The sequence below is a fragment of the Myotis nattereri genome, assembly GCF_964212035.1.
Source record: "Myotis nattereri genome assembly, chromosome: 6".
Lineage (NCBI taxonomy): Eukaryota > Metazoa > Chordata > Mammalia > Chiroptera > Vespertilionidae > Myotis > Myotis nattereri.
The window spans coordinates 20,375,692-20,396,727 of record NC_138081.1 but is presented as its reverse complement, the minus strand read 5'-3'; the positions used below and the strand labels follow the sequence as shown (position 1 = coordinate 20,396,727).

Genomic DNA, 21,036 nt, shown 5'->3' with positions numbered 1-21,036 from the left:
TTATTACTAGGTGATATGATAATTTTAATAAAAGTTGCAATCACCATGAAAATAGTGTCTTTAAAAATCTATGTACTATTAGTAACAATGCATGCATAGTGCCAAGCATTCATTAATTATTTGGTCATAAAAATATGTGACTATAATTATGATATTTACAGCCAACGTATAAAAATACATCTAATTCTGAATGGCAATGGTTAATCTCTAGCTCTAACCACAAGCCTAGAAAGATTAGCTTACTATGGGAAGGTGCAATGGGTAATTACACAATGGACAAAGCTCTCACTCCCTTGAATTCAACATTCAAGAATGGCTATTATAGCAACATAGGAGCTTCATTTGTCACAATTCTTCTTCTAAGCTCACAAGGTAAACCCAAAAATTCTGTGGGAATAAATAGGAATTAAATGGGAAAGGAACACTCACATGATACAACCACAATGGAGAATAATTCTTTCATAGAATATTCATGCACAACTTTCAAAGAGGTTCACAGTCCCTGAAAGAATTAATTGGATGACCTTTAAGTACACCCTTCATTTAGAAAAAAGTCAGTAAGGTTGAAGGTAACATATGATTACCTTTAAGTATAACAGGTTAAGAATTTAACTTGTAGCCAAATCTCTTTCTACAATTTAAGTGAGTACTTCTTTGAAGCTTTATTAACCATTGTGGAGAGTAAGCTCTTATGGTTTCTCCAATTTAAATATAAATTCTGATGGAAGAAAACAAATCCACATTCAGTTTAAATTGCGAAAAGCTGTGGTTTTTACAAACTTGAAACCTCTCACTTTAAGGAAAAAACATCTTCCAACAAAATAAAATATTCTACATAGCTGAGACATTTCCTGAAGGTTTCTTCTCTTCTAGGAGTTGGTTGACCATCTTCTAGCAGTAGATAAGTTCCTTATTTGGACACCATCATTATTTCACAAGTGGACAAAAAACAGGAGGAAATTTAAAAAACCAGGGAGAATTGCACACAAGCTATTGAAAAAGGCAGAGGTTGGGTGTTAATCTGCAAATCATGATCTCATATTTTAGAATGTATTTTGGCATTCAGTAAATGGAATTCTTGGAAACATCTGTTCCAGAGTGAGGTTGGGAGGTCATATGATGCTGTTAGAGTCTTCCTGGACTTAAATTACTGCCTGGGGCTGAGTTAGGGCATTTTGAGTGGTATATTCCAGAACCAGAAATTCCATTTCAGTAATTTATTGCTACAGTTCACTAAAGAGTACCATGGTATCCTGGAAAAGAAAACGTCCTTCTAAAACTCCACACCTCTAGTCACTTGAAAAATGAGAAATTCATACTTATCTTAGTCACTCTAATCCTTGAAGATATAGCTCTCAAAAGAACTCGTTTTCCTCTTCCAAATAGACACTATGTAAATGACATTAGAAATATCAGTGGTTTGGCAATATATGCCACTATCCCCATATGCATTTGGCAACTGACATGCTGGATTCTTTCTTTATGTATCATCCTGCAACCTTCTGTGCATGTGCAATTGTAGGTAATTAAGGAAAAAAATAGACAAGCTTTTTAAAAATTGGTAAATGCTTGGGAGTATGGCATGACCTGGAAAGAAGTAGATTGATATGATAATGGATTTCCTCAGGTGATAACCTCTCATCTTTTGAAAAAGATGTAAAGAGGGGTAAAACAAATCTTCACAAGTAATGAGTAAACTGTGAAAGAAGAATCCCGCCCTCCACCCCACCCTCCACCAAAAAAAACACACCCAATTCTTCAGAAATTTCTGCTTCAGATATGAGATCATGGTCTGCATGTCTACTAGTGCCAAACACCAGTTCATTCCAGCAGAGCAGTTCAGGAGGTAAAAGGCTAGGGTTATCTGTGACATGACTTTACATATAACGCAAGAATAATAACCCTATGTTTATGGCAATTATTTTCCATACTCGATCTATTGATATTGTGACCAGATGAACACAATTGAAAAGACATACATCATTTCTAACAGGAACTCAATTGTGTCAAGGTAGGACAAATCAAACTCCATTTAATAAATTAAAGTTTGGCTAAAGTGTTTTTTTTTTAATTTTATTTTAGAAACAGTTCTCCTTCCCCTTAATATTGCAGTAAACTCTTTATTTGTAAAAGGTACACTGTTTTATTAGTTCATTCATCCATAAAGTTGATTTCCAAAGACTACATCTACTATATCTCTTTTCTGAACTTAACTGAGCCCAGGAGATTGACTTTTTCCTTTTTTTCCCCCTTAGATTTAATATTTGAGATTCAATTAAAATATACAACCAAAGTTAGTGGGAAACAGTTGCTCTTTTTCAGGTAAAAGAGCTTACTAACAGATTTTATAATCATTGGATATTTGTTCAGTCCTACCTGAAAATTAACTTATTCTACTACTTGGCACAGGAAAAGGCATTTTCTAGTAACTTTCTGTGACAGGAAGCACAGCATTAATCCAAGTAAGCATCCAACAGACTTAGTCTATCTGCTGGGGAGCAGTTCTAAACTTTAGCTTTTAAACTTTTTTTTGAAAAAGAATTCAGCTGCCGTTCCAGTTACTTGCCACCTGTGGAAAGCTACAATCACCCTAGAAGGTGGGCCTACCAAGGAGCACTTTTCAGGTAACAAGAACAATGATACGGCAAGAAGCTACAAAATGACATTTCAATAGTTGCAGTGACCACCACAATAGTGAGCGTGGCTTGGGTTAGTGTTCCAAATATCAATTCAAGGAACACAAGAGATTTTATAGGATTAGAATATTTTCTTTACTCTGAGAACCAATAGATGGTGCATGATGAATGGTGATGGTCCATTTACTCTATATCATTCTACTGGTTTCCTAGTTATGCCTCCTTTCTTCTATAATAATGTCCTCTCTTCAATGGCAGTATATTTTTATCATCTAAAATGAGAACACTATAACTATTGCATTCTCTCTCTCTCTCTCTCTCTCTCTCTCTCTCTCTCTCTCTCTCTCTTTCACACACACACACACACACACACACACACACACACTAACTAGCGCACCCTTATACACACATGTATAGACAATACATATAAAATGCTCATTTGCCGTGGGTGAGCTCTCTGAAAGCAGCCAAATCAGCCTCCTTAATTACAGAGAACCATTTAAAGCAAATAAAAAAAAAAGTCAACTATTTAGCTCTAACACAAGATTTTAAACCTTGTCCATGTGGCAATTAATTCATATGTCCTTGGTATTTTTTTTGCTAAGTCTCCCAAAGCAAGAATCTCAAAGACTGACAACATGATACATAGAATCTAATACAGTCACATCTCTAATCATTTTGCTTAACACAGTTGAATGATAGTCTTGCTGCTGAAACACGAGTTGATTTTGAATGGCCATGAAGGCTCCTTATTTGGCTAAGGCTGATTTGACTTTCTAGAGAAAGACCAGCCTATCTGCAAATGGACATCTCCCTCCACACAAATGCCAATGTACAGTAAAGACACATCTAAGTGTATATATATATATATATATATATATATATATATATATATATATGAATGAAAGTATATGTACACAGAAAATGGATTGGGAAGTCCTTTGGTTTAGACGGGATTAAATATGTACTTCCCAAATGCATAGGTTTCCTTTGACCAACCTGTTCAAAAAACAAATATGAAAAATGCCACGACGGTTTTGACATTTTCTATGTCTGTTTCCCTATTTGGAGGCCCCCTTCCCTCTCTTCTCCACCTCTCCTAAGCATTTTCTTTTTGAAAGTAGTTGGTTCTTTTGGACTTCTAACACTTCTTTGACCCATCCATTCCTTGGAAGAGCTCTAAGATCACATCCAGAAACTTATCTTTAGTGGAGAACAAGGTGGAGAAGAAGGTTTCCCCTTCTTTGATTCCCTCTTTCCCCCAAGAAGTGGACACCTTGATGTGTCATGAGGAATTCACTCTTGATCTGACTTGCCTTGTTACCCCTGGCCAGCCCAAGCAGCTGAGGTCTGAGCTTGACTCGCCCTGCATCGTTGTGCCATACTGGAAAAGAAAAATAATCCATTAGTTACACCTTCAGACTGTGGTGACGTGATCAGGATTCTCTTGAATTTCTATGCATTCAATTTCCTCTCTCTCCTTTCGCTTGGCACGTTTCTTTTTCTTATGGTGCTTTTTGGAAGGGGGGAAAAAGGTTAGGAACACGGGTAAGATAACAAAACAGTGCAGAAGTGTGCAACCCCCGGTGAGCAGCAAGCATTTGAACAGTGTGAAGGTCAGGTTCGAAGGCACAAATAGGAGGGGGACCAACCCGATAAGAAAAGAAGTAATATTTTGCAAAATGGCTGTCCCATGCTCTTGCAGGGAGATTTTTATACATTGTGTTCGGGTGTGCTCAGTTGCTAATACAAATGTGTAAAGCAGTGGTGCACAGTGGTCAATGGCGAAATTTAAAGTGTAGATAAGGCACAAGATAGAAATGCAATCCATGTCGACGTTCCATAATGTCATTAAGCCCAGGACCCCCAGCTCAATTGAGGTGACGCTAAGAATTAGCCAGAAGTTTCCCAGAGGGTGGATCACTAGGAAAAAAGTCAGGATTAACACCAGGAGAACACCAAAGCCTGCGATCAGAACAGGCACAGTGACCGACAAGCCGTAATGGTCCATGTACACAAAGGAGGGGTTGAACACGATGAACCGGATGCTCTTTGACAGGGACAGGGGCCTCAGCTTTTCCAACACTTCTATGACTTCCTTCTGCTTGTCTCTGCTAGTCCTGGCCACCAGGTACAAGCGAGAAGCGATGATGTTGCTCTCATCCCCTGCCTTGGAGAAGATGATGTCATTGCGAAAGTGCTGGAATTCTGGCTTTTTCAGAAATGAAGTCTGCAGGACACTGATAAAGTCGCTCTTGTTATTGGCACTGATGTTGCTGACTTTCAGGAACTGGTAGTACTGCTCCACCCAGGACATTGCAGTAAACCCACTGCAGAGCCTCCGCAGGTCCTCCTGGACGGTGCCGTTCCAATACTGGAGGGGCTCGTAGACGTAGAAGCCTATCACGGGGCTGTAGTTGCTGAAATATTTCTGCTGGACCGTGGCGTAGGAAACACTCGGGGAGTCACTGGCTAGCAGATTGATGATGTTGGCTCTGTCACTGATCTGCAGGCACCCCATGAAGGAGAAGGAGGAGTAGATGAGATAGAGGATGACCACAAAGGGCTTCACGTAGATATTGGTAATCCATTCATTGTAATGCTCACGGAGAAAGTGCTGAATGAAGTGGTGCTGGTAGGGGTTCGTCTCATGGTGGGATGTCTGCTGATGCCCGTCACTCATCACTGTCTGGAACCACACGGGTTTGCGGTCCAGGTATTCTGCAGAAGGGATTTTACAGCAAAAGATGCTGTGGTAGCGGTTTTGCTCTAGTTGGCCAGCGAAGACCAGACAGGAGCCAAAGAAAGAAAAAATGTAGAAGTAGTTTAACAGAATGGAGACGCACATGTTCTGACAGAAGACCTTGACAGCCTCTATGTTTGTGAATGGGCTGGCACCCATGCCAAAGGTAATGAGGTACAGGGAGCTGGTCATGGTATAGGTGACCATCACATCAGAATAGGCATCTGCTACCCTGTCTTTGAAGGGCAGATTTTCTCTGGTTCTCCGCCATCCAGACAGAAGCTCAAATACTCCTTTAGTTCCATGACCTAATTTAAGAAAAGAAGAAGAAGAAGAATTGTTTTTTATTTTCTCCTATGTGAATGCAAGTGAATTCCTGATAGGTTATCTAAGGTAAACAGTACTTTATACTCTAATCCTCCTATCAGATCTCAGAATTTAAGTTACATAGCAGGACATATTTGCTCCCTGTTCCCACTTTAGTGCACACACACACACACACACACACACATTGTCTCCTTAAATGGATTATAAATTGTCAAGAGGAGGGGATGTTGTTCCTGCATCTTCAATGCCCTCCAACACCAACTCAGTGTTTGATCAACTGATGTATTGACTGATAGTCCCTAACCTCCATTTCAGGCTGATTTACATTCTGATTTAGGAAATTAGATGATTTTAAACACTTAAAAATGGCTTTAAATTGATTTTACAATGTTAATAATATGCTTGGTGGCCAAATGGCTTAGAAACTGATTCCTATAGATTTGATTTACACTGGGTGTGTGGAAAAAAAAATCTGCCAGGTCATATAAAAGATAAGGCAAGACCGTCAGAGCAAGAGATCACAGTCAGCATTTCCTCTGGGCTCCTCAGAGAGCCTTTATTCACAGAGATATAAACTGACTAAATGTTTGACTGCCTCATTAAAGTACATAGAAAATGCTTCTTTTTGTAGCCAGCTTCTGTGCACATTTTGATAAGGGTAAATAGACAAAAACAGTTTATTCAAAAATACTACTTAAACACCTACTATGCGTCTGAAGCTAATAGATACTGAGATGTTTTATTTCAGGAACTTCACAGCTCTTAAGATACCACCACTTGCTTTTTTCTTACAAAATCAGAAATCATAAAGGTATCATACTATACCTGCAGTTTCTCTCTCTCTTTTTTTCCACTTGCCTGAGTTAGCTCTGTCAATGATCAGCCACGATATATCAGTCGATAACTGTCTGCCTGAATGGAAATCTTCATAGCTCAGTCTTGCCCTTGTAGCCATAGCAGCACTACAGACAAACCTTTTCCATGCATGGACAGAAGCTGTGCTTGGGCTGTTCTCCAAGAAATCCACTAGACAAAAAATGTAGCATAGAGGTACCAAATGAACGAGTTTAAGAAAACCTGGAAAATGGACTTTGTGTGGCACCTAGAGAGTAGAGTTGTGGGTTATAGGCCCAGTTTATTTAGGAGTGCTTTAACAAACATACTATCATGGTTGAGGTCTCACTGTAATCACTGATTTTGTGTTGTTCATAAAGTTTGCTAACTGGCCTACATAATTCCTTCCCTTCCTTGTCACTTTTATTTGGGACTACAATGTGCACAATTAAAAACTTTATTTCTCAGCCATCCTTTAAAGTAGGGGTGGTTCATGTGACATATTTCTGGACAATGTGATGTCAGAGGAAGTCATTTAAGGATGCTTATTAGAAAACAAGCTGGCGCTTTGTCCCAAATGACATCATGGAGCCACCAAAAAGAGCCTTAGCCTATCTTCCTCTTGGATTCTCTTTAAACAAAATCAAATCTCCATTTGTCTAAACAGCTGTAAGTAAGGCAGTTATATGCAAGTGAACCTACTCCTAACCAACAAAGTTTTGTAGGTGAGTTAACACCTACCCAAACTTGTTTCATGGGGATCTAAGAATTCTTGCTTTAGAGTTAGACCATGGAATTTATAGGTTTAAATGTATATAATGCTGATCTTTGATTTTAAAGATACATTGGCCCACCTACTCTGGGAGTTACTATTAACTATTAATTGTTATTGCACTGGAGTTATTATTCCAAATAAAAACCTCTTTATTCTACAAAGTTCTCTCTTCTGGGTCTCTGGTCAGGAAAGATCCTGTAACCGAACAAGGAGAAAGGGTTCTGACAGCAATCTCCCTTCTGGGTATCTACCTCCAAACTCAAAAATATTTATTCACAAAGACATATGCATTGTTCATTGCAACATTATTCACCGTGGCCAAGACATGGAGACAACCAAAGTATCCTTCAATAAAGGATTGGATAAAAATGATATGGTACATATATACCATGGAATACTACTCAGCCATAAGAAAAGATGAAATACTGCCATTTGCAACAACATGGAGGGACCTTGAGATTATTATGCTAAGAAAAATAAAGGAGTCAGAAAAACCTAAGAACCATATGATTTCACTCATATGTGGAATATAAAACTGAAACTCATAGACACAGGCAACAGTACGGTGGTTACCAGTGGGAAGGGGGTGGGAGTCGCAAAGAGTAAAGGGAGCCAAACATGGGGTGACAGAGAGGATTTGACTTGGGGTGGTGGGCACATAATGCCATGTGCAGATCATGTGTCCCGGAGATGTACCCTTGAAACCTATATGGCCCTGTTAATCAATGTCACCCCAAGTAACTTAATAAAAACATTCCTAACCCAACAGATATGATCAATGAATTAAGTCTAATGATTCTTAACATCAATTGTTAATTTCCATATTCTGCAAGTCTCCTTGACCAAACAGGATACTTGTTCTCTTATTCCCTTGACAAAAATGTAATATTAGGATATTAGTTAAGGTAATTAAAATAATTATTTAAATAGAGCACTTCTCTTCTGAAATGAGGACTCTTGCTATCTTTGTAGCCACAAGGGGAGGGGAAAGGCTATGTGGGGCTATAGCTAAATTTGTCTTGCCTTTAATCATGGTCACTTTTATGGAATATTAGGTACAGTATGTGGGCCAGCGTGTTGCTTTATATGGTACCAAGGTCTGTATGTGTAGGGAGATGTGCTAACCTGTATTAGGTTAAGTAACCATTTTAAGTGTGATAAAGACTGAAAACACAATTTCCAACCTTTGTTTGGAGATGGCATGTTTTATCCCATTCATGGGTTTAGGTATTTTACAAGGTATTCCTATCAATATTCACTCATTTGATTCTCACCATCATTAGGTTACTTCCTAGCAGTTCATATCTCTTACCTGCTTTAGCCAGGGTAATCTTCTCTCTCCATGAACCTGCCCAGGATTAGTCTTATCTTCTTAGTTTTGTTTATGCTATTTTTTTTCTGCCATATATAACACCTTCTCTTCATTACTAGTCATTTCATTGAAATTCTATCCATTGGACAGTTAAGGGTCAGCTCAATTCTCATCTTTGCCAAGAATCTATCTCTGAAAATTCCAAACACATTGAATTTTTTCTGATTCCTAAACTACATTGCATCTAATTAGTAATTCATTTTAACACACAACGATGGGCTGTTTTGCTCTGGAACAAATGACTTTCTCAAGATATGGTCAATCTCTTTGGTTAAATTGAAAATTCTTCAAGGTCAGAGAATGAATTTTATGTTATTTTTATACTCTGCAGAACATTTGGCAAAGTGATAGATGACCAGAGATGTCCACTAACCTCTTATTGAATTAAATCGACTGTAATTCTTCTTTGAAAATATGTTTTTATTGATTTTTTAGGGAGAGAGGAGGGAGATGGATAGAGAGATAGAAATATAGATGAGAAACAATGATTGACTGCCTCCTGTACACCCCCCACTGGGGATTGAGCCAGTTCTATTCCTGGGCATGTGCCCTGATCAGGCATCAAACCAGTGACCTCTTGGTTCATGGGTCAATGTTCAACCACTGAGCAATGCCAGCTGTGGTACTATAATTCTTGATTCTAGATGGGCTCATAAAATGCATGTATCTTTTAAATACTTATTCTTCATTATATAAATAATATACTTAAAGCATCGTATTATCTGTGTCAAGAAGTTATATACTTTGTAAAAATTATTTTCTAATTACTGTTGATATACCATATTATATTAGTTTCAGTTGTACAACATAGTGAATAAACATTTACTTACCTTATGAAATGATCATCCGGGTACATCTAGTACCCATATGACACCACATATACTAGTATTTACTAAAAATTATTGACTATATTCCTTATGCTGTACTTTACATCCCCATGACTATTTTTATAACTGGCAATTTGTGATTCTTAATCCCTTTTTTCTTTCCCCCCCCCCCCACAACCTCCAGCTTTCCTCCCATCTGGCAACTATTAATTTGTTCTCTGTATCTATGAGTTTGTTTCTGTTATGTTTGTTCATTTATTTTGTTCTTTAGATTCCACATATAAGTGAAATCATATGGCATTTGTCTTTCTCTGTCTGACTTATTTCACTTAGCATAATATCCTCTAGGTCCACCCATAATGTTGTAAATGGTAAGATTTCATTTTTTTTTATGGATGAATAATATTCCATTGTATACACAGGGGGAGCAAAAGTAGGTTTACAGTTGTAATACAAATAAATAATACATAAATAATGATACAAGAATAAGCTCTGTTTTGCATGCTCAGAAGAGATTAGCTTGCTGTTATAGCAGATTAAGCTATTGTCCAAAACATATATTTTATTTAATGTTCCAAAAGATGACTGACAAATTTTGATTATGACTCCTTTCCACTATATTATAATTTATAAACTATGTCAGAATAATATAATATGTATCTCAGTTGTGACATTATTGAATAACTATTATTTCTTTTGGCAAAATTTCATGAAAGAAAATAGAAAAAGATCTGGACAGAGTTGAAACTGGGAGAAAATTGAAGAAGAGGAAATGGATAGAAATAAAAGACTTTGTGTGTGTGTGTGTGTGTGTGTGTGTGTATGCACACATATTGAATATTCCAAAAGTCTTCGGGTATTTTGTTGGGGAAACTTCTTTCTAAATGAAAAAAGAATGGAAGCATTGTGCAATAATAAGGAAAACATACATGAAAGCTTGTGAACATACCTGTATTTGTGGAAATCACCACTGGTCTCAGATGAAAGAGCATTTTGACTTTCTATTGAGCTATAAGCTATGTGACTTCCCAATGCCAACCAAATGAATAAATAATGAATGAAAAAATAAAGCCCCAGTCAACAAAGCCAGTGAAGCAGCTGACAAAAACATCTGGATATTTAATCAGCATTTTGTTATTGTTCACTTGTTTGGCATTATACAGGATCCTTACCAAGTTTTCCTTCTCTTTAGTTGCCTGATTCCTATTTAGATTTTTAAATATACCACTCAATCATGATCTCATTTCCAACACCTCCCCTTTCCCACTTCAATTCCAACTCACTTGTTTAGAAGTCTCGCTTTTGTGTCTGAACACATTTCATGATGCTAACTACTACACCCTGCTGAATTAATCTATTGGTGGGCCTATCTTTTGTGTAAGTCTCTAAGGTCCTCACTGTCTAGGGCAGGCACTTGTCTTTGTCATTTTTGTGTCCAAATTATTTGGCACATTACTGGTGCTTAATAAATGTTTGTGCCCTAACTGGTTTGGCTCAGTGGACAGAGCGTTGGCCTGCGGACTGAGAGTCCCAGGTTTGATTCCGATCAAGGGCATGTACCTTGGTTGCAGGCACATCCCCAGTAGGGGGTGTGCAGGAGGCAGCTGATTGATGTTTCTCTCTCATCGATGTTTATAACTCTCTATACCTCTCCCTTCCTCTCTGTAAAGAAATCAATAAAAATATATTTAAAAAATAATAATAAATGTTTGTGACACTGAATTGGCCGTAATCTGTGTCTAGTTTTAAGGATATTTTAAATTTTTTGAAGTGATTATTATGAACAGTCCTTTATTCAGTATAAGATTTTGGATACAGGTATAGTAGCTTGCTTCATTTCACTGAAAAGGACACTTGCGGAATGTTACTCAGTGATTCTGTGGCAGAAGTGCTGATATGTATCAATGATGTCCAATTGCAAAATTAGCATGCAATTCATTAATTTGAATGGCTCAGCATTATAAATGTCTATAGGGAATGGAATAGAAGATTAAAGAATTTGCTCTAAGTTGCTATTTGTTAGAGTACAAATGCCTCCATAAACACTCATGCTGCCTAAGAGATGATAATGTTTCTAATCACCTTGATGTCTAACCTAAAGGTGATGAATATAGTGTATTTTGTAGAATGCCTATTTTTAATTAATTATCATCTAGAATGAGTAGGTGGTTATCAAGCTCCATTCATAAAGGATGGCCAAGGCTTTTGCCTCTTGGGACCTACAGAGCTGAGAAAGATATAGGGTAGAAAATTATTCAACAGAATTTTCCAAGCAACTCTTGCCAGGTGCATTTGATGGTTTTACCTAGAAATCTGTGATGATTTTGTGCAATGAGGATGGGTCTAGCTTCATATTACTCTTAAGCAGGAAGTGGCTTCTCTTGAGATGCCCCATCCCAGTCTAGAATGAGGCAAACTAAAACACAGGGACAGGGTATTGCATGAGAAAGAGGAATTAAAAATGAAACTGAGCATATACTCATCCCTTAGCACTTAGTAGGAGGTTGGAGAATTTTATTAGGTCCTTTATTTAAAAAGAAATGGAATTTAGCAACAGATTCTCATTGTATAATTTTCAGAGCGGTTGTCTATTTTATACTTATTTTAATTCATACAAAAGAGCATATAGTCTCATAGCAGAGTTTGCATGCCATCATTTTTGTAATTCTACATAAAGTTTAAAAAATTAATATTTTTGTTTTATTTACTAGTATTTCAGAGAGGAGGGGAGAGATAGAAACATCAATGACGAGAGTCATTGACTGGCTACCTCCTGCACGCCCCCTACTGGGGATCGAGTCCACAACTCGGGCATGTGCCCCTGACCAGAATTGAACCCTGGAACCCTCAGTCTGCAGGTTGATGCTCTATCCACTGAGCCAAACTAACTAGGGCAAAAGTTAAAAAAATTTAAAGTCCATTATATATATATATATATATATATATATATATATATATATATATATATATATTAGTACTAGTACTAGGAGAGAGAGAGAGAGAGAGAGAGAGAGAGAGAGAGAGAGAGAGAGAGAGAAACAGAGAGATAACAGAGATAGAAATAGAGAGAGGTAATAGGGTTGTTTTGAAACCTAATAACTATTACAATAAAAGTTTTAATACTCAAAGTGGACCCAGCTAGATAAATAACACTACTTTATATTGGTTAGTAGCACATTCCCCAGAGCCAGACAGATTTAATTTAAATTCCATATATTTCACTTCCTAGCTCTGTGATGATGGGCAGATTGTTTTTGGAACCTCTCCATATGTTTCCTCATCTGTAAAATGAGATAACAATGGGACCTACTTCATAGAATTGTGATGAGTTTTAGAGAAGTTAACACATGTATTTAGTACCCAGTAAGGACTATATTGACTGGAAAAGCTCAATGCTGGCAATTGTAGGATGTGTGCCATGGAGAATCTTCCAAATCATTTGACTTTGAATGCTGCCTTCTGAATGCAGCGTGGTTACTGCTATCTTTACCACCACAGCTGAGCCAGCTAGGGCTTGTGGGGAGGCGGTACTCTCTTTTCAGCTTTCCTTGCTGCAGGGCCTCAGGGCTGCCAAGAGCTGAAGCACTACAGCAGGGCCGGCTCACACATGATGGCATGATTTCCTGTTTTCTCCCTCTCCCTGGCATCCCCATTCAGGGGAAAAATGACTACCAGGAAGCTTTCCATTTTCTTCTCAATGATTTCTGTGTCTCTTAAGTTTCATGAAATTAATATACATTGTTCCCGAGAAAGAAAAAAGCAGTCCTGATAGCTGGATGCTGTCAAGTAGGCATTGGTCCTGCCAGAAGCTGGGCTGGTACTCACAGCTGCGCTCAACACTGTCCTATTGACCATGGTCTGGCAGAACAGCATCAGACAAGACCAGTTTGTGACTGGGATGGAATCAGCTCTAAGACCACTCCATGATTATGACTGGGTAAAACAAAACAAAAACACTGTCTAAAACATAAAATGGACCAAATATCCTCTTATCTCAGAGGGAAGGTGGAGCAAAGAGATCAAGAAAAGAACTTGGCCCTAACCGGTTTGGCTCAATGGATAGAGCATCAGCCTGTGGACTCAAGGGTCCCAGGTTCTATTCCAGTCAAGGGCATGTACCTTGGTTGCGGGCACATCCCCAGTAGGGAGTGTGCAGGAGGCAACTGATTGATGTTTCTCTCTCATCGATGTTTCTAACTCTCTATCCCTCTCCCTTCCTCTCTGTAAAACAATCAATAAAACATATTTTTTTTTAAAAAAAAAAGAAAGAAAAAGAAAAGAACTTGTATGCATAACCCATGGACACAGACAATAGGGTGGTGAAGGCTTGGTATGGGGAGGTGGGGCGCAGGCTAGAAGAGGTCAATGGGGGGAAGAAGGGACATTATGTAATACTTTCAACAATAAAGATTTAATAAAAGGAATAGAAGTGATTCCTGCTTCTTTGCCAATCACAGTGTAGTCTTGGTATGGCCTTCTCACATTTTAGGTATAAAAATTATTAAGATAATTGATCATAGAATCATACTCCCTTCTTGACAGTAACCAATCATGCTGCCTCTTCCAAATCACCAAACACTTGCAAAAATCATATAGTATGTCCATTATAATACCTACTTCCAGAAATGCTCCCACAGTCACCCAAAAAATATGTTCTGCCTCTTTGTAACAAGTCAACAAACTGAAATTTGTTAATTACAGTAGTATTCCTTGTGGTCTTTTGCTTGAGTTCATTTGCATTTTAGTATATATAAGTATTTCGAAAAAACAAAATTAAATAAAACTTTTGTTGTTACTGTTGACTTTAAAAAAATAAATTTTTATTGATTTCAGAGAGAAAAGGAGAGGGAGAGAGAGACAGAAACATCAATGAGAATCATTGATCAGCTGCCCCCTACATGGCCCCTACTGGGGATCAAGCCCATAACCTGGGTATGTGTCCTGACCGGGAATTGAACCCTGACCTCCTGGTTCATAAGTCAACGCTCAACTACTGAGCCATGCCAGTCAGGCTATTGTTGGCTTTTTAATTTGATTTATTTGAGTATAGGTGATAGAACAGTATTATTGAGTGAGAGTTAATTCCTGGATGATTTGACTTTTCAGACCACATCACTAGTAAAAGGATGGCTTCCTAGTAGAAGTAATATTTTAGTTGCATCCTCACTGAAAAGATAATGACAGTTGGGCATATGAGAAGTGAAAAATGTTTTGAGAGGAAGATAACATAGATTCGCATTAATATAGGAGAAAGAAGGAGGAGCCAAGTAGAACCAAAAAGTCATTGCTTTAAGCAGAACAGAGCAATAAATGAAAGAATGGGTCATTGGTCAGAAAATTTTACAATTGCCAAAAGAAGTGGATTGGTAGTTTATAAACTAAACGCAAACATATGCATAAAAAATCAAGAGATTATATAAAAAGATGATAATAAATACAAGAACTTACAGGAATAAATATTAAGATTATCCTAATGTTTATTGACGTAAGGCATATAAATAACAAAAAGTTAGAAAAACTAATTTATTCATTTTTTAAAATTTTTCTGAATGTCTTAGGAAAAGATGGTAAAATGTCATCCTTTTGAAGTTAATAACTCCCATTTATCCCAGTTGAAAACCACATCACAGCTATATGTTTTAATTTAGCAGTTCATTAATTACAAGATTTGGGGCTCTTCAATCTGATAAAGAGAAAAAGTGGTGATGACTTAGGATTTGTGCAACACCAAGATCTGGAGAATACTTTAAAAATGTCTGATTCAGTCATTCAGTAACATGTTTGAAATGGAAAGAATGTTGGCAAATTTCAATTATGCACAGTTTGGTTTCTAATAAATACTGTTCAAGAGAAAATCTTCAAAGCTATAGCACAAATGCTTGATAAAAGCATGTTTCAAAGGGCAAGTTTTCTGGGAGCATCCTTAAGTGTTTTGCTGTCTTTCTTAGAAATGAAGATGAAATAAAAATATCCCATGGGCTGGAATTCTCTCTGAACAGTATAGCCTGAAGCCCGTGGAAATTTAATTAACCAGAGAGCTCAGGAATTGAATCATCTGAGTCATTAAATTCATCAACCAGAACTTCCTTTTTGATTCAACTTTTATTGGTTGATTAACTTTATTGAATAAGATCATTCTAAATTGCATTCGATTTGTATTTCTCTTCTGTACTGTATCAAATCCTAAGGAAGGAAGGAAGGAAGGAAGGAAGGAAGGAAGGAAGGAAGGAAGGAAGGAAGGAAGGGAGGGAGGAAGGAAGGAAGGGAGGGAGGAAGGAAGGAAGGGAGGGCAGGAAGGAGGAAAGAAAAAGATAATTGCATGTGTAGCAATTAAAAGAATGTGCTCTGAAGTAACACATTTTGGTTCCAGTTCTGGCTTCATCAACTGTATAATATGTGAGGTAGAGAGAATTAGTTTAACCTCTATGTGCCTCACTTTTCTAGTCTGGAAAATGGGGATAAAAATAGTACCTCTTTTAGGGGATTAAGTGAAGGTTAAATGAGATAATAGTTACCGTGTACCCTGAGCAGTGCCTGGAACACAGAAAACACTCAATGAATTAACTATTATTATTTCTTGAATAATATGTTTCTGAATTATCATTTTATCATGCACCAATAATCAGGAGGCAATATTGCATATTGGTTAAAGCATTGAGTTCTATGGGTTTATGCTTCATTAATACCATCTACTAGATTTGTTATCGTGGGCAAAGTAAACAACTCCATGGCCAGATTTGACAAATTGTAAAATTTTAAAATCTGCTTCAAAGGATTTCTATGTTAAAGGTAACCTAGACATGAACCCCATAGTATAAATATCTGATACACAATTAGTACTCCCTCAAATAGTAGGTATTATTGACTACTATTATATAGTTGTAGAGTGTGGGAGTTTGGATTGAATGTGTACCAAAACTAGAGCCAAGTTTAAAAGTTTTCTTCTCTGATTACTATTTTGTATTTTGCCTTTTTTGTTACATGTTAATTGTGGAAAATGCTGATTAATAAAGGGTTTTAGTTAACTGGATTCAACTAATTGCAGCATTCTTACCTGTGTGTTCCAATTTTGAATAAGCTAATAGAATCACTCTCATTAGCTGGAGAGAGGCTGAACGGGAGCTTTGCAGCCACTGATTTCTCTATTCTGCAACTCACAGAGCAAACCAGAGTCACTTCCAGGAGAGCACAGCAGCGATGCTGGGCAGCTGGCTGAGCTCTGTCAGCAAGGAGACCTCTACCAGAGGCCACTCTCCAAGCCACTGAACTGGTATCATTTAATACATCCCTGATGAGTACAGACTTCCTTTTCAGTTGAAAAGGCTCTTTCTCGATGTATTTTTCAGTAATCTGTCCCTTTTCGGCAGCCCACAGCCTAGTTTAGCCTTATGGCAACACACATTTCTAGAGGGGAGTTATCTCAGAACATTATCCGTGTTAATTCCCAAACGCAAAAGATAGAGGACAGCGGGTGGGGCAGATAGCATCTTGGCAGAGGGGTCCCGAGCACCGGCTCTCATAGTCACACTGCTGTGTTTCAGTCTTGAAGTTGTCTATTGAAATAACAGCTAATCATGATGACATGTCAGGCCACCAAACACAGCTCCAGTGAATGGAAATGGTAGGAAACTCATTACCCTCTTGTGTAACAAGTTAAATCTATTTCCTCTTTCCATCTTAATAACCCTCCTGGACTTTGTCCTGCCCATTTCCATTAGTCAAAATTTAATTAAGAAACAGCACAACATCACTAATCATCAGGAAAATGCAAACCAGAACCAGAATGAGAAAGCAGCTCACACATATTAAAATGGCTATTAATATCTGGAAACAGCCCAAGTGCCCATCAGCAGATAAGTGGATAAAAAAGTTGTGGTACATTTACACTGCTGTAAAAAGGGAGGAAGTCTTACCTTTTGCAACAGCATGGATGAACCTGGAGAATATTATGTGAAGCAAAATAAGCCAGACTGAGAAAGACAAATATCACACGATCTCACTTATGTGTGGAATTTAATGAATAAAATACATTAATGAACAAAATAGGTCCAGGGGCATGGATGTCTGGAATAGACTGACAGATTTCAGAGGGAAGTGGGGTGGGGAAGACGGGAAGAGATTAACCAAACAACAGATACAAATATATACATAGCTCTTGCACACAGACAATAGTGTGGTGAAGGCCTGAGGTAGGGCGTGGGCTAAGTAGAGGGAAGTAAAGTGGGAGAGGGGACTGGAGGACATCTGTAATACTAACAACAATAAATTTTGAAAATAAGAAAAAGATGACAAGTGTTGGTGAAGATGTGGAGAAAAAAGGACCCTGTGCACTGTTATTGATAATATAAATTGATGCAGCCACTATGGAAAACAGTATAGAGGTTCCTTAAAAAATCTAAAAATACAACTACCACATGATTCAGTAATTTCACTACTGGGTATTTTTTTCTCAAGGAAACTAAGTTGCTAACTTGAAAAGATATCACTGCAGCATTATTTATAATAACCAAGACCTGGAAATAACCTAAGTAATATTGATGGATGACAAATGGATACAAATAATTATATAACCACAAAAAATAAATGAAGAAAATCCTGCCATTTATGACAATATGGAAGGACTTGAGAGCATTACATCAAATGAAATAGATGAGACAAAGAAAGACAAATAATGTAAGACCTCACTGATAAGTGGAATCTAAAAACAAAACAAAAACCAAACTAATGGATGAAGAGAATAGATTGGTGGTTACCAGAGATGGGGAATGAAGAATGGGAGAAATGGGTAAAGATGATCAAAATGTACACCCTGAGAGTTATTATTACATTACACCCTGGTGATGTAATGTACAACATGGTGACTATCCTATATAATAAAAGGCTAATATGCAAATCGACCAAACAGCAGAAAGACAGGTTGCTATGACCCATACTGACCACCAGGGGGCAGACACTTAATGCAAGAGCACCCTCTGGTGGTCAGTGCGCTCCCACAGGAGAAGTGCCACTCAGCTAGAAATGGGCTCACAGCTGGAGTTGCAGTGATGGTGGCGGGAGCCTCTCCAGCCTCCTCAGCAGTCGGACATCCCCCAAGGGCTCCCAGACTTCAAGAGGGCGCAGGCTGAGCTGAGGGACCACCCCGTCCCCAGTGTATGAATTTTGTGCACAGGGCCTCTAGTAATTAATAATACTGTATTATGTATTTGAATGTTGCTAAGAGAGTAAATCTTAAAAATTCTCATCACAACAGCCCAAGCCGGTTTGGCTCAGTGGATAGAGCGTCAGCCTGCGGACTCAAGGGTCCCAGGTTCGATTCCGGTCAAGGGCATGTACCTTGGTTGCAGGCATATCCCCAGCAGGGAGTGTGCAGGAGGCAGCTGATCGATGTTTCTCTCTCATCGATGTTTCTAACTCTCTATCCCTCTTCCTTCCTCTCTGTAAAAAAATCAATAAAATATATTAAAGAAAAAAAATTCTCATCACAACAAAAAAATTGTAACTGTGTGATGTTAACTAGATTTATCATGGTGATGATTTTATAATACATACAAATATCAAATTATTTTATTGAATACCTAAAACTAATATGTTATATGACATAATGCTACATGTAAATCATATCTCAATTTAAAAAAAAATAAGAAACAGTCAAATGGAAATTCTCCCAGATAGGTATGACCATAGAATGAGCAAGTAAATTCTATGAAAGAATGATTTTTGGCCAATTCACTATCAGGAAGTTTAGGCAAATAATCTGAAAGTTTCTAATCCTTAAATACACAATTTCAGCAATTACATAATGAAAAAAAATAGGTCCACATTATTTATTCTCATAACACTTTTACTGATAATTTACTTACAACAATCCAGGGCACAGAAATGTTGAATAAAGAACTAATAAAAGAATGTTGGCAGCTGGTAAAATTAATTCTATTTCTGGTGCCTGAATTTCTCTTTATCAAGGGATTGACTGTATTAACAGTGGTATGGGGTTATTCAGTAAATAAGCACACCTCCAAAAGAAATTGATCAACTAATCAGCAGATATTAGTGCAGCACCCACCACATGCAAATCATGGTGCTACATGAGAGAACTCTCAGCCTTCCCCCAATGGGTCCTCTCTTTTCATATGCTCAAAGTGCACTTCCTGCCCAGGTACTAATTTGGAAAGCTTTCCCATATTCGATGTCGAAATTAGTTTCTTGAAATTTCTAAAATTTGCTTTCAGTCGTGTTTTTTGGAATATATACAATTTTTTTTTTCTGCCTCACATCCCTAATTCACATATTGGCAATGGTGCATGGTACCTTCATCTGCTCCAGGCCAAGCATCTCATTACTTTCTCTGATGACATCTGCATAGAATTCCACATGAAGTATTATATAGCAGTGTGTAAGTGCCTTGAAACCAAGGATATGTTTTCATTTTTTGTTTGTCCCCCAGTACCTAGCAGTGTCATGGAATAAAGGGTACTCAGGTAATACTTCTTTTAGTCTAGTGTTGATAAAATTGTATAGCTAAACTTGTAAGCTCAGAAGTTGACCAAGACATGACAGGGAGCAGAGGGTGATAGGTCCTGTGATCATCGCTGAATTACAGTTAGGAAACACAGCAGAGGAACTCATATTACAACCTGTGAATTGTTATACTCCTTCCTTCTTCTCCTGTGCTTTAGTGGGCGATGACAGACTTTATTTTATGTTTTTTTTTTTTATTTTTAATTATTGATTTTTGAGAGAGAGAGAGGAAGGAGAGGGATAGAGAGGTAGAAAGATCAAGGAGAGATGAACATCATGGATTGGCTGCCTCCTGCACAGCCCCTACTGGGGATGGAGCCTGCAACCGAGGTACGTGCCCTTGACTGGAATCAAACCTGGGACCCTTCAGTCCGCAGGTTGACGCTCTATCCACTGAGCCAAACCAGCTAGGGTGACAGTCTCTTCTAATTTGACAGTTGGGGTGATTTCTATGACAAATGTGGTCACGTCAGTATTGCACAAAGCCTGTCCTCACCAACTGTGGAGGACCTCAAAGGAAACATCCATTTCTTTCTCATGAGGCAGAGTATCCTAAGAATACTTCCTGGATAGATTTAGAAAATCTGCAAATAAACTAATACAGCACATGAAAAAAAAAAAAAAGACATATTTTCTGTACTAGCCTTCCATGCAGCGGTGCTGGCCAGATTAGTTAGGAGAGTTGCCAGCCACTTTAATGCTAAGAAAAATGTTACTGTGTGGAAATCTGCAAGTGGAAATTATTTTAGTATGCAATTTAAGGAGTTAGTCTTCCATGAAAATGGAAATACTCCTGGGAAGATCCGCCTTGTAAGCATAGTGATTTAGTCCTTTGGATGAATGAGTTTTTTCATATCCTTTCCTAAAATGAATGTATGTTGACAAAGTAGGCTGGGCCCAAAGGAAGGACCCGCTAATGAGGACATACACACAAAGGGATCCTGAGGGATATCATTGCATATGATCTCATGAAGTCTTGGAAGCATACATACTACCCCCCCAAC

The 21,036-nt window shown here is 37.9% G+C and overlaps 1 protein-coding gene across 4 annotated transcripts in view; it reads right to left on the bottom strand.

Moving 5' to 3' along the window:
- Positions 1 to 3,752: 3,752 nt before the first annotated feature.
- The window catches only part of PTCHD4 (patched domain containing 4), a gene marked incomplete at its 5' end in the record, with an annotated part of 169,410 nt that continues 152,126 nt past the window's right edge, over positions 3,753 to 21,036 (bottom strand). For all 4 annotated transcript variants that reach the window (XM_081093691.1, XM_081093693.1, XM_081093690.1 and 1 more), the window contains one exon: positions 3,753 to 5,687. In XM_081093691.1, the coding sequence (XP_080949817.1) occupies positions 4,054 to 5,687 (1,634 nt within the window). In that variant the 3' untranslated portion in view covers positions 3,753 to 4,053. The remainder of the gene's footprint in view (positions 5,688 to 21,036) is intronic.